Source organism: Perognathus longimembris, chromosome 11 (assembly GCF_023159225.1).
Source record: "Perognathus longimembris pacificus isolate PPM17 chromosome 11, ASM2315922v1, whole genome shotgun sequence".
Taxonomy (NCBI): domain Eukaryota; kingdom Metazoa; phylum Chordata; class Mammalia; order Rodentia; family Heteromyidae; genus Perognathus; species Perognathus longimembris.
The window spans coordinates 26,079,724-26,092,933 of NC_063171.1; the positions used below are offsets into that span (position 1 = coordinate 26,079,724).

The 13,210-nt window shown below is 43.7% G+C and overlaps 1 protein-coding gene across 3 annotated transcripts in view; it reads right to left on the bottom strand.

The window, feature by feature from the left end:
* Tnn (tenascin N) overlaps positions 1-13,210 on the bottom strand; it is a 90,475-nt gene that overhangs the window by 43,764 nt on the left and 33,501 nt on the right. For all 3 annotated transcript variants that reach the window (XM_048358101.1, XM_048358103.1, XM_048358102.1), the window contains exons 5-7: positions 10,826-11,011; positions 9,625-9,714; positions 1,335-1,598 (exon numbers count right to left, since the gene is read on the bottom strand). In XM_048358101.1, coding sequence (XP_048214058.1) covers positions 1,335-1,598; positions 9,625-9,714; positions 10,826-11,011 — 540 coding nt within the window. The remainder of the gene's footprint in view (positions 1-1,334; positions 1,599-9,624; positions 9,715-10,825; positions 11,012-13,210) is intronic.

Here is a 13,210-nt window from a genome sequence, read left to right on the forward strand (position 1 = left end):
GAAAGAGAAGCTCTTAACTCTACTCAAAAAAAAAAAAGCCAGAAGTGGTAGAACACTAGTCTTGAGGGGAAAAAAAAGCTCAGAGACAGCACCCAGGCCCTGAGTTCAAGCCCCAGAACCAGCACGTGCACACACATTAACTGATTGATTGATGAAATCAATTCCTTGTAAGGCTAAACTTTCTGAGAAGCAAGGCATTCCAAACCTGCATACCCCCACTTTTCTAGGCTTGGTAAACCAGCTAAGTGAAATACACAGCCAAGTGCAAAGACTAGCCTTAAAGAACAGAGTTGAGACTGTATGACAGACACATGTCACATAAGGACAAATGGCATGGCTCCAGAAACTTTGAGCTGACAGTAACACTCCCACCTCAGCCTTCACTACTGCACCATCTATCCATCTGCCCACCTGCCCACTGTGAACAGCACTTGAGATGACCTATCCTGCCCCACTGGTCTACCTGAGACTTCTGCATATGCTGCTCCCACTTCTAACTCCCCCTTTCCTTGCAGGCTCCATTCAGGTGTCACCTCCTCGACAGCCTGATAGAACCCCTCTCCCACCCTAATACGGGATTGGTACCCACTTATTAGGTCCCCACAGCTCCAAGGAAATATGATATCTGTAGAACATAACTCGCTGTATTTTATCTTTTTCATCGTATTCTCTACTCAGAGGATTGTGAATTCCATAAAGATACGGGCCATGAACTTTGCCTTCATTCTCCCAGAGTTCAACTCCATGCTTGACTATCATCTCTCCAATGGTAATACCGCACCCCAATAGTTCCCTATATGGTGGGGTGTTTACTCACACAACCCTCTTCTGAGAGAGAGACAGATTCTCCTCTAAGCCAATTCTCAGTGTCTTTTTGTTGTTGTTTGTTGGTACTGGGGTTGAAGTCAAGGCTTTTGCCAAATGAGCTAGGCCTTCAGCCATTTTGTTTTTATCTTGCTTTTGAAACAGGGTCACACTAACTGCCAATGCTGACCTTGGACTCATGATCTTCCTGCCTCTGACTCCAGGGTAGGTAGGATTATAACTACCTACTCAAAAAATGAAAATTAGAAAGTGTTACTCTACTCTGATAGAGTTGAATATAGAATTCCAGCACAAATAAGAATGCCTTTCTGTATCAAATAAGAAATCTAGCTTCTTTCATTTGTGATTAAAAAGGGGGAAAAAATCCATAATTATGAAACCCAAAATTACTTTTGCAAGTGTCCTCTACCCCTGCAAACAAAACAGTTGATGTCAATGACCTCCAGATTCAACACATCCATCTCCTCCCTGCCAGGAAGCCAGCAATCGCATTTCCCCTCTTCTGTTACCTGTGAGAGCCTTGGTGTCTGCCTTCTTGCTCCCCTGGTTGCCCCTCTCAGCCCACACGAAGACCTTGTAGGCCTCTCCTGGTTTCAGGCCGGTCAGGACAGTGCTGCTCTGGTCCTTGGGCACTGCCTTTTCCTTGGCCTCCCCATCAGGAGAGATGTAGCGCACCACATACTTGTCGATATCAGCCCTCACGGGGTTCCAGGAGACTGCTGCTGAGTCTTCCGTCACTTGATTAGTGACCACATTTGTTGGACCATCGATTTCTTCATAAAGAAACACAAGGGGGGAAAAATGGGCTGGTCAGGATCGTAGATACTTTAAAACCTAATTTGTGTGACCTAGTTCAGTAGTCTACACAATACAAGCCGGTGGGGGTTGTAACTGGCTTCTGTTTAAACCCTATATTGGGAATGAGTCCTTGATGGACAAAGCAATCCATTCCGTTTTTTAATCACTTGAACCCACTAGGGAAAACTTTTAGATTGAGGCTTTGGGAATATAACTTAGGTACCCATATTGAAGTCCTGAAATTTCTCTTCCAGGAGAAGAATTCTTCTCTATTCAAGACTTTTTCTAGTCAGGCACTGGTGGCTTATGCCTATAATCCTAGCAACTCAAGAGGCTGAGACCTGCAGATTGCAAGTTTGAAGCCAGTGTGGTAGGAAAGTCTGGAAGACTCTTATCTTCAATTAACCAGCTGAAAACTGGAAGTGGACCTATGGCTCAACGTGATATAGGGCACTAACGTTGGACAAAAAAACCTCAGAGAGAGTGTCTAGGCCCTAAATTCAAGCCCTATGACCACCACCCCCCCAAAAAATTTATTTTCCTGTACATTCCTTCCAAAATATAGTTTCTATATCTGACACTTTCTAAGGTTCTTTTCTTTCTATTTCCAAATAAAGATGTTCAAAGCATAGTTCATTTGTTTCACAACTCATTGCACATCTATTACATGCTAGGGAATGTAATGACATTTTGCAGTAATTAATTAATAAAATCCATGTCACCCTAGAACAATAGGCCAATCAAATCATAGATGAGCATGTGGTTCCCAATAATATATCCTCGGCTCATGTTTTTAGAAATCCATTGTTAACTGTTGAGGTTTTCAAACTTTATCAGCACTGAGCACCTGTCAGTACCTGCCAGAGATTCCACTTCAGAAGGGCTCTGGCATCTCTGGGGTTGGTTTTTTTGTTGTTGTTGTTGGTTTTTTTGTGTTTGGTTTTTTTTGCTTTTGTGACTTTTTGTTGTGCCAGTCCTGGGACTTGAACTCAAGCCCTGGGCATTGTCCCCAAGCTCTTGTGCTCAGGGCTAGCACTCTATCACTGGAGCCACAGCTGCACTTGTGGGCTTTTGGTGGTTAATTGGAGATAAGAATACTCATGTACTTTCTTGTGCAGGCTGGCTTTAGACCTGATTCTCAGATCTCAGCCTCCTGAGTAGCTGTAGGTGTAAACTACTTATGCCCAAAGCATCTCTGATTTTTATTCTTTTTATTTCATCTCCCTCACCCTCATCCTCTCTGTCTCTGTGTTTCTCTGTGTCTCTCTCTCTGTCTCTCCCCCGCCTTGCCGTGGGTTCCCCCATGCCCCCCCCCAATTTGCTTTGGAGTTTGGTGTTTTGGTTTGGGGGTGATTTTTTTTCTTTAACAGTACTAGGGTTTAAATTCAGGACCTTGTGCTTTCTTGGCTTACTTTCTCAGTTGGCATTTTACTGCTTGAGCCATATCTCCACACTGCTTTTTGCTAGTTATTACGAAGATAGCATGTCAGACTTTATTGCCCAGGCTGTCATTAAACCACAATCCTCTACATCTCAGCTTCCTGAGTAGCTAGAATTACAGGCATAAGCAACTGGTATCAGCTTTTTTGAAGTTGTTTTGTTGTTGTTATTGCTGCTGTTGTTTTTACTTTTGTTTTTGCTTTTTTTCCAACAGGGTCTTGCTATGTGGCCCAGACTAACCCAAACTCGTAATCTTCCTGCCTCAGCTTCTCAAATGCTGAGATTACTGGTGCATGCCAACATGCTCAGCTCTCTATTTTTAAAATAAATAAACAAGCTGGGCATGATAATGCATGCCTGAAATCCCAGCAGTTTAGAGGCTAAGGAAGAAGGATCATGAACTCAAGGCTTGGCTGGAATACAGGCCAATATTCTTCCCTTTCTATCACACCACCCATTTCTGTTTTATACCACTGTATCCGAAGTAGCACCACCATCAATCAATTCTTTTTTGTTTGTTTGTTTTTTGGCCAGTCCTGGGGCTTGGACTCAGGGCCTGAGCACTGTCCCTGGCTTCTTTTTGCTCAAGGCTAGCACTCTGCCACTTGAGCCACAGCGCCACTTCTGGCCATTTTCTGTATATGTGGTGCTAGGGAATTGAACCCAGGGCCTCATGTATCCAAGGCAAGCACTTTTGCCACTAGGCCATATCCCCAGCCCCCATTAATCAATTCTTATGAAGTTACTTCTGATCATGGGTTGTAAGTAAACTGAAGGATGCTGTGAAAAGTTATTATAATCTGAAATCCAACAGCAGTAGAACGAGACGAATGAGGAGAGGCCTGTTGCCTCTGGGACACTGGGTATCCCTCGCTGATAGAATGGGACACATTCTGTGAGGAGAGTGAACAGGCAGGATGCAAGCACACACAGGGCCCCAACTTGGGCTTCAGAGGCAGGAGCAGGCTCATAGAGCATTCAGGAGAACACATGCACAACAATAAGGAGGATTTCCTCCTCTCCCCTCTTGTCTTTTCTTCATAAGAAATAATTCTGCATTTTCTAAGGAAAGGATGTGGAGAGCCCTCCAAAGGCACTTGTCTTGATCTGGAGAAATTAGTAATGAACTGGAGTTATAAAGGTATGGCTGAGAGAAGAGTACCATGATACTCTCACTAGCAGGGCACAGGTGACTCACGCCTGTAATCCTAGCTACTCAGTAGGCAAGATCTGAGGATCATGGTTCAAAGCCAGACCGGGTAGGTGAGTCCATGAGACTCTTATCTCCAATAAACTACTTAGAAAAAAGCTGGAAGTGGCACTGTGGCTCAAGTGGCAGAACACTAGCCTTGAAAACAAAGAGGCTCTGAGATAGTGCCCAGGCCCTGAGTTTAAGCCCCAGGACCAGCACACACGCGCGCACACACACACACACACACACACACACACACACACACACACACACACACACACTTGAAGTCCCTGGCCCTTACTTTCTCCAAAGTGAGTCACATCTGCACAAACTAGGATCTTAACAGTATCTCCCATCTCCCTTCCCTGCCCCAGATAGTGTTTTCCCCCATAGCTCCCAGGCCCAGAGCACAGATCAGTAGCTTCACAGGATCAGAGCTGTTGATGTATGCTAAGAAATCCATCATATCCACATGGCCTGCTGGAGAAAACAGTCACCAGCACTGGAGCTCCTTTTCTACCAAGTCTCAGAGTTCTCCAGGGACAAAGGGAAATAAGCCCTTTAGTTTTATTTTCTCCCAATTGGCTTTAAAATCTCTAATTTTAGAGATTTAGATGTGTAGTATATTATCTTTTGATTATCCCAGTCATTTTCTATAGAAAACACTTCTTCCATGTAAGGCATGAGAATAGCAGTTGCCTAGGTTACATTTCAGGGGCTCAAAAGCCACTTTTGCTGAAACTCTTGATTCTTCACTTGGGTTGCAGATGCCCAAGAGATAACTGGAACAGGATTTAAAGAAAGGGTTGTCATTGCTATCTTCATATTGTGCCTTCCTCCTTTGCTGTCCTAAAATCTGGGTCCTTTTCTATTCAGTTCTACATGTAGACATGGCGATCTTTTGACAATTTTTTTTTTCGAAACTATAGTACACACATAGGCTTTCCTAGTCTCTCTCCTTCATCTGCAAGGTGACAGAGACCTACCAGCTTCCATGAAGGAAACACAAGACCACAAAACAAAAAGAAAAGGAGATGGCCTCTAAGTTCCTGGAACATCTCTACCCATTTCCAGTTACGTCATGAATATTCCTCCTCTATATTAGCCTATATCTCTCCCTTATCATTCATATTTTAGGTCTGTAGCCCATCTACTCCTCAGAGTTGAGAAGTTGATTTGTAAGACATAGCTCCCAATTCTCTCCTCTTTGGCCAGCAAGAAAAGCCCCTCTTTCTCACAGCTCTCTTTAATTGGGTGCTGATTTACCCTTGGGATGACTTCCTGGCCTGGGTTTGGTAAGAGTAGAGCCAGAAAAAGGCTTCCTGGCAGTGAAGAATAGAAACTAACTATAGAAGGATATGATGCAGGGTTGTAGGAGACTTGGAAGTTTAGCCCAGAAAGGAGTTGTGACTTTTCCAAGCTCACAGAGCCAATTAGACTCAGAACCAACCTAGAACATAGTTATTTGCCCCTTTCCAGTGCCCTTTCTCTCATTTGCTTTATTACTTAAGCCATAAGGAATCTCTTCACAAAACTGTTCTCCATGACCATTCTCAGGTTATACCAAGGATAGTAATCAAATGTGGAGACCTCAGAGATGGATCCCCCACAATATAATATGGCACATTGCTGGAAAAGACCATCTCTGCAAGACAAAACCTTGCTCTCTGCCAAGGATGTGAGGTCCATTAAATACTTTTTCCAGTAGCTGCAATGGCCAGGCTCCAACTTCCTCTTCACTTTACACCTGTAACTTCCTACTTTCCAGACATGGGCAGCTCTGGTAGAACTTTCTCAGGCCATTCAAGATCAGAGAGATTCAAGGTAAAATTTCTATGATTTGGTAGGCAATTCACCACTGAGTATATATGTTAGAATAAAAGTAAGCCTTGTTCAAAGAGATTGAAATTGCAGAACCTGAATATTGCACATTCATGGTGGTCACCTGTGAATCAATCTATTGAGCAATAGGAAAATTGTGCAAAACATAAATTCTATAGAGATATGAAGCTGAGGGCCGAAATGGACCTATGCCACCCATCTGAAGGTGAGTTCACAGAGCAGGCTCCTCCTGTACCTCTGTATCTCGTGGTTGAGTTTACATAGACTTCTTTCCATTGTGGCCACACAATTATTCAAAAAGTGCCATTTATAGGGATTTTTTTTTCAGAGTAGCTAATCCCTCTTGCTGTTATTCTTCTCTGCTTCTACGTCTAGAAAAGTTCTCCATTTGAATTTGGATCCAAGTGGCAGCTCAGCCACTCAAAGTGACTTAAACTTCATAAGCATTCATTTTCTCATATGTAAAGTAGCAATAACAATACTTATGATACTGGAGTTTGGGGGCAAGAACTCCAGCTCCAGGAGTTGTGCAAGACTAAACTTGGCACCCATCCCAATATGCCAGTTGAAGAGATGAGTAGTGATAAAAGGCAAAGAAAGGAGATTTAATTGAATGTGGCCACATTGGGAAGAATAGGAAGAGGGGTTCATTGTTCCCAAGTCAGTCTTCAAGGTACAGATATGATTATGTAAGGAAGGGACAAGATACAGGCATAGTTAATCAGTCTCGGTACAATTGTGATGTGCCGGATCTTTATCTCAGGATTGGTCAGGAAGGCCTGGTCACTAGGAGTCTGGGGATAGATTTGACTCTTGTCACAAGATATTTATCCATCAGACCTGTTGTTTCTGGAATTCAAAGTAACTTTAGAAGAGAATGGCTCAGAGGAAAGGAGAGAGATGCAAAATGGAGACATAGATGCTAAGTTTTTATCTTCCTTTTTGTTATTCATGGGATATTTGCAAGCCCAAGTATGCAGTCACTGCTGTCAGCAAAAGCAATTCCCAAGAACCTGCTATGTGAACAATACTCTTAGAAGGACCAGTGATACTTTTTATGAAGTTTTACAGCCTGGAGAACCCCTGTAGGACACAGCAGTCACTCAAATTATGGAGAGAGTTGTTATTTTTCTTCCCATTGTGTTCATGTTAGGTGATTTCTACATGAGTTCTGAATGTTGATAGTTCAGCTTGGGACATGAAGGAGCTTGAGGAGGAAAGCATTGGAGACTATGTCATTGCCTCTTACTTACAGTCTTCCTTCCTTATGTTTCTTTTTCTGTTTGAAAGAGGGTCTCACTATGTAGTCCAGGCTGGCCTTGAACTCTCCATCCTTCTGACTTGGGGTAGACAGATGGAGAAAGGGATGGGTGCAGTGCCACATCTGGGTACATTTTGCCAAGCAAACACTCTCACCATTTCCTTTGGGAGTGTACTACTGCTTTATGGTTGATTCTTTCTTAAATAAATACACTCTGCTAAAGACTCCCCTGTGTGACCACCCATGAATTCTTTCTGGGGTCAGACTAAGGACTTGCCATCCTTCTCCCCAACATCCCTGCTTCAGTCCTCCCAGTATCAGGGTGACAGGCGTGTACAGCCTGTCCTGGCATGCATGGTCTTCCATGTAAAGTGGGGTTGTGAGGAGCAATGGAGAAGTCCAGGCCTCCCCCCTCTGAAGACATAGCCAGCCTCAGCTCCCAGCTCTTGAACTTGACCCATTTCTGAAGCTGTGCCTTTCAACAAGGCATTCTACACTTTTATTTGTGTTTGAGGAGGATTTTCTGTCAGCCTTGTCCCTTTCCCATTGTCCCATTGATATTAGGTTGATAAAAGAAAAATCCTGAGATGTGCTAAATTGAATTACAAAGGTTGAACGTTAGAGAGGGTAAGGGATAAGTGAAGTTAATCAGTTAATAGCTATGGGTAAACAAAAGTAAGACTTTGTCACATTCCTGAATGTATGTGGAAACTTTGACTCCAATTACAATTCCTTCACTTCCCGGACCACCATGCCCAGTCTACTTATAAACTTCCAGAACTGTTAACCCACCAGGAGGAAGCAACAAGCACGTCTTATGACTAGCCTTTCTAACCCAAAGCTCTCCCTGCTTCGCATAATCCCATACCTTTCATCTATAGTCAATGTAAAGAAATTATGCTTTCCTTCACCAAGCTGTCTAAAATTATCCTTGGCTCTAGTCCCCTCAGGCATATTTCCAATTGCCTTGCTGCTGGTAGTAGTTAGAGGAACTTATCCAAGGACCAACTCTGTCCTTCTGGCTAGCAGCTGTAACAGCTCAATAAACTTTTATTTACATATCCTTCTGTCTCAAGGGGTTCAATTTAACAAGTTCCACTGAGTGACTTGTTAAATGGAAAATCCTGAACTGTGTCCTTATCCCTGAATGTGCTTATATTATTCTTAAATTCTGCCGCCTTTTTCCATCTTGTGAGATGCAAAAAACCTTTGGAGAAAACAGATCCTGTTTTCTATTAAATTAATGAACAGTCTAGACAAGTTTGACAGTATTTTCTGACCTTAGAAATTACAGTATCTTTTCACTTTATGTTTGTAGAACACACAGACTTATTTGCAGTCCAATAAAAAATAATCTCATCCATCTTTGAGGATATATAATTGACAGTAAAAAAAACACTTCCTGGGTGTTAATATTTTACTTGGGATAATATACTTGAAAGGTTAACTAGCCATTCAAGGCCACATGGCAATTAAATGCTCTAGGAACTCAGGCAGAGATGGCTGACTTCTAACATGGTCATAGAGGCTTCTGTTGAGAAGCATGGATGTAGCAGAGCCCGCAAAAAATAGGTTGACATTATCACTGTGAAGCAGCTGAAATAGGGAGTTCAATTTTCACCCTACATCATCCTTACTCATTCAGCTAGCTATCTCTAGCACTGAGCTGTGAAGAACTAAGTCACTAATAAAGGAAACTCGGTATTCAAAGATACCTCCTTTACTGGCTCTAAGCATTATATTCCACCTGTTCTGTTGTGGTCTAGATTACAGTTTCTGTCCTGGGTGGGCAAGGAGCACAGAGTCATTTCAAGATGTTCACAATTCAACGCAGGCTAACTGAAGTCATACATATGCTTTCCAATTCCATCCTGACTGATCAATCACAAACTACTGACTTATAGCATTTTGTCATAAATGTTCTCAATATATAAATTCTAACTATACCCATACCAGGGTCTTTAACATCCCTTGACCTTTCATAGCAGACTGCCTGAGTGTAGAACCATTCAAATAAATAGAAATATGTCAGAAATCTGTCTTTTTCCTTGACTCTGAGACCCCAAGGAAGATTTTCTATGGCAAGAAAAGTTTGAAATAAGAGTTTTCCTCCTCTCCTTTGACCTCCTCCCCATGTAGCTGTCTGGACATGAAAAGACAAAAACACTACGTATAAGTGCCAGAATTTTACCCAGACAAGAGTCAGCTAAGAAAAACAAGAGAGTAAAAACATTAAATATTCACAGTGCCACAAACTAGCTCTTACCAGTCCTGCCATTCAGAAGAATCGGCTTGCCTTCCAGGCCTCCTCTCATGGGGACAACTGTGATCTTATAGTCAGTCCCAGGCTTCAGACCTAAAAACAAGCAGCCAGTGAATGTGAGGACAAGGCTCCAGACCCCCACTCCCAGCCCTGTTCGCCCTTGAATTTCTAGGGTGAGGGCCAGATGGGTTCTATTCTTTCTGCACAAGACTAACAGGGTAGGCAGATGAAGAGCTGTCTGGGTAGAGCATGAGAGCTCATGGAAGAAGGGTTCATGGTCAGAAGAGGGTTAGAATGGGAGGCATAAAGTCCAAAGACCTGCTGTCTCTGGCTGGGCCATCTAGCACTTATTTCCCAGATTTTTAGCCTCCACAATTCCCTGCTTCTAGCAATCATCTTCCCTCAAAAGTTTCTACCTCCTCATTGTAACTATTAGGAATAATTTTTGTAGATTTATTTTCCTCTTTCCTCTTTCTCTTGCATGAAGCTTGAATGGTTGTTCTTCATGGCACAAATATTCAGATTCCAAAGGCAAACTGAACACAAACCCCCGCATGAGTGATGTTCATTCTCAAGAAGGAACTGAGAGAGCGGACAGCAGAATGAGGCCCAAGAGAAGGATTTACTATCAAGTTCATGAGCCCCTCACCCCTCCCCAAGGCCCCTCATTTACCCCAGCCTTTTCCAAAGCCCTGTGCTTAACTGGGTATTCACAACTACATGTTACTTTTTCTTAAAGAGGTCCCTGAAAATTGTATTTGAAAAACCTATTCCAGCCATCATCCCCTTTCCTGAATTCCAATTATGGCATCTGAGCCGGATGACCAAGAAGACCCCACCTCAAGCCCAGCACATACACACACACACACACACACACACACACACACACAGAGAGAGAGAGAGAGAGAGAGAGAGAGAGAGAGAGAGAGAGAGAGAGAGAAAGAGAGAGTCCTCCAAAGGGAATGTCTGCATACCATCAAATCCACAGACAAGAGAGTGGACTGACTACAGAGGACATTTTGGAACTGTGCTCCCAGTGGAGTGCTCTGGGATTCCAGAGCAGCCTCTGAAGGCCTTCCAAGTAGGCCCCACATCTGGCAGTTTGGGGGTGCAACTGTGATTTCTAAGGCTTAGGACCCTGTGTGCACCACCCCTATTGCAACACCCATAACAAGCCCCTCACCTTCCCAGTGCTAGCTCTTACCCGTGATGTCATATCGACTCTTGGGGTCACGGCTCTTGGGCACGTTGACCTCGGCCACCTCCTGCCCTGTCAAGGGGCCATACTGTAGCTTGTAGTAGTCCACATCAGTCAGGGGGTTCTCCCACTCCACATCGAGGGAGGTCTCCGTCTCTTCTGTTACCCAGGCAGTGCCTACCACAGCAAGATCTAGGGCAGGGAATAGAGAGGGGAAGAGAAAGCTATGAAGATCGGTGGTCCCAGAGGTCTGAAACAGGCCACTGGTGCCAGGTGAGTGCCTCTTCTTGACACATTGAGAGCCAGCTTCAGCCTAGGACATAGCCCTTAACAAGGGTCTTAGCGCAGTCCATGCAGGAACTCGCTGTTAAGCTTCAGATTTTCCATAAAGGGAAGTCTGTCTTCCCAGAAAACCTCTGTCCTCCCAAGTCATCAGGTGAGACTGCCTTGTTAACTAAACTCTGGCCGAGCCCAAGTTGCTTTTCTCAGGCCGGCATCCACACAGCCCAGCTACTCTACACCAGTGCTCCCCCTTTGGCTGACCATGGTGTCCCTGTCCTCAGAAGAGACTAACAGGCCTTTCCACATAAAGCTGAGGAAAAGCATTTCAATTTTTTTAGTATGATTATGATACAACTGGTTCCTTCTCCCATTTTCCAAATTATAGTCCTTTCCTCTCAAATTCTTCTATGTGAATTAACCCAAGGCAAATCTATAAAATAAGGGATTTTTTTTCAATTGATAGACTTTATGACTTGAACTCAGGGCCTTAAGTTTGCTTGGCTTGTTTGTCTAAAGCTGGAGCTCTACCACTTGAGCCATGCTCCCAGCATGGCTTTTTTGCTGGTGAATGGAAGATAGAGTCTCAAGGACTTTCTTCCTGGGCTGGCTTCCAACTACAATTCTCTATGCCTAGCCTCCTGGTAGCTAGGGCTACAACCAGGAGCCACTAGCACCTAGTGAAAGGGAGTGAATTTTAACTTGGTCTTTCTATGCATCCTTCCTCCTCGTACTATCAAACTGTAGTACATCCACTACTTTCCTGGTTTCTATGCTGTTTCATCCTAGAAGGAGAGACCACATGACTTTGTTTACAGAAAGTACTTAGGTTAAATATTCACTCTTCCTTCTACTTGGAAAGGAATGAGTCACTGACACTGAGTTAAGGGAAGACCTTTGTGGAGGGTGACTGGGGTCATTGGGGATTTCAAATACCAACAGCTGAGTCTCAGGCTGATAAAGCCTGTCCTTAAGGTTTGGAATAGGGGAGATAAGGTTCCCAGATCCTCAGCCTTGCCTCAGTGGGTGGAGACACACTTATCCACTGCTGGCAGGCCGATTGTGGGACTTGGAGCACCTGCATGGGCAGGGTAGGACTTGGTGAACTTCAGGCCCTTGGGATCTGAGCATCTCTAGTTCTCTCTGTTGGGGATAAAGAGCCCAACAGAGCCATTCATCTGAAGCATCTACCTGTCCTCACACCTCTAGCTTCCACCTGATAGAACCCTGATTTTCAACTTTTCTCAAAGATGAAATGCCTGAGGGACAAGTCGATAGTAGAAGAGAAAAGGTGACTCAAGGATCATGTAATAGGCCCTTCAAGGCTTAAGAGAACAAGGAGGTATTCACAAATGAAAAGGCAAGGACTCGATAAGAATGTTTCAGATTATGGGGATAAATACCTCTTGGTAGGAGGTATCCCTGACAGGCAGAAAAGATTATATTTAACTTGACACAGATTAAACTGAATGACAAGCTTCACACTAGCACTATTTTCTAGGCCTCTCACCCAAGACATCAAGAGGAGTTGCTAAGATTCTCAGAACAGGTGCCCCTGTCCTCCCCTCAGAGGCTGGACATTGTCTTCTCTGTAGAAAGATGGAGTCACCGCCAAAAGCATCTAAGGCCTGGTCTGGTTCTCACACAAACTATTTGCTCCACAGCACATTAGCATCAGGTAAGGCCACTCTGTGACACCCCCCACCCCCAAATCAGACAGAACAAGGCCATTCTGAGGCCAGGACTAAACCCAGGCACAAACAGGATTATGGTTCACACAAATGACTAAGCATTCCCCACTCATGATTCAAAGGCATAACTTCTTTCCTATCATAGCTTTAGCTCCCTCTAGTATGTCTTCTTTCTAGAAAAGATTCACTAAGATATCAAATCACAGAATTATGCCCATTTCTGAGAGCATCTGATCCAAAGCAGATCCATGTTTTCCTGAAGCATCCCACAAATTACCTAGCCCAAGTCCAAATCCTAAAACATGTCCTTTCTTTCACTCTGTTATTGAGACACCACATCTCTTTCCACATGTGCATCTTCCCATCCTGATAGGAAGGGCACACCTAACTGGCTCAACTACAGGGATGTTTCTAGATATTT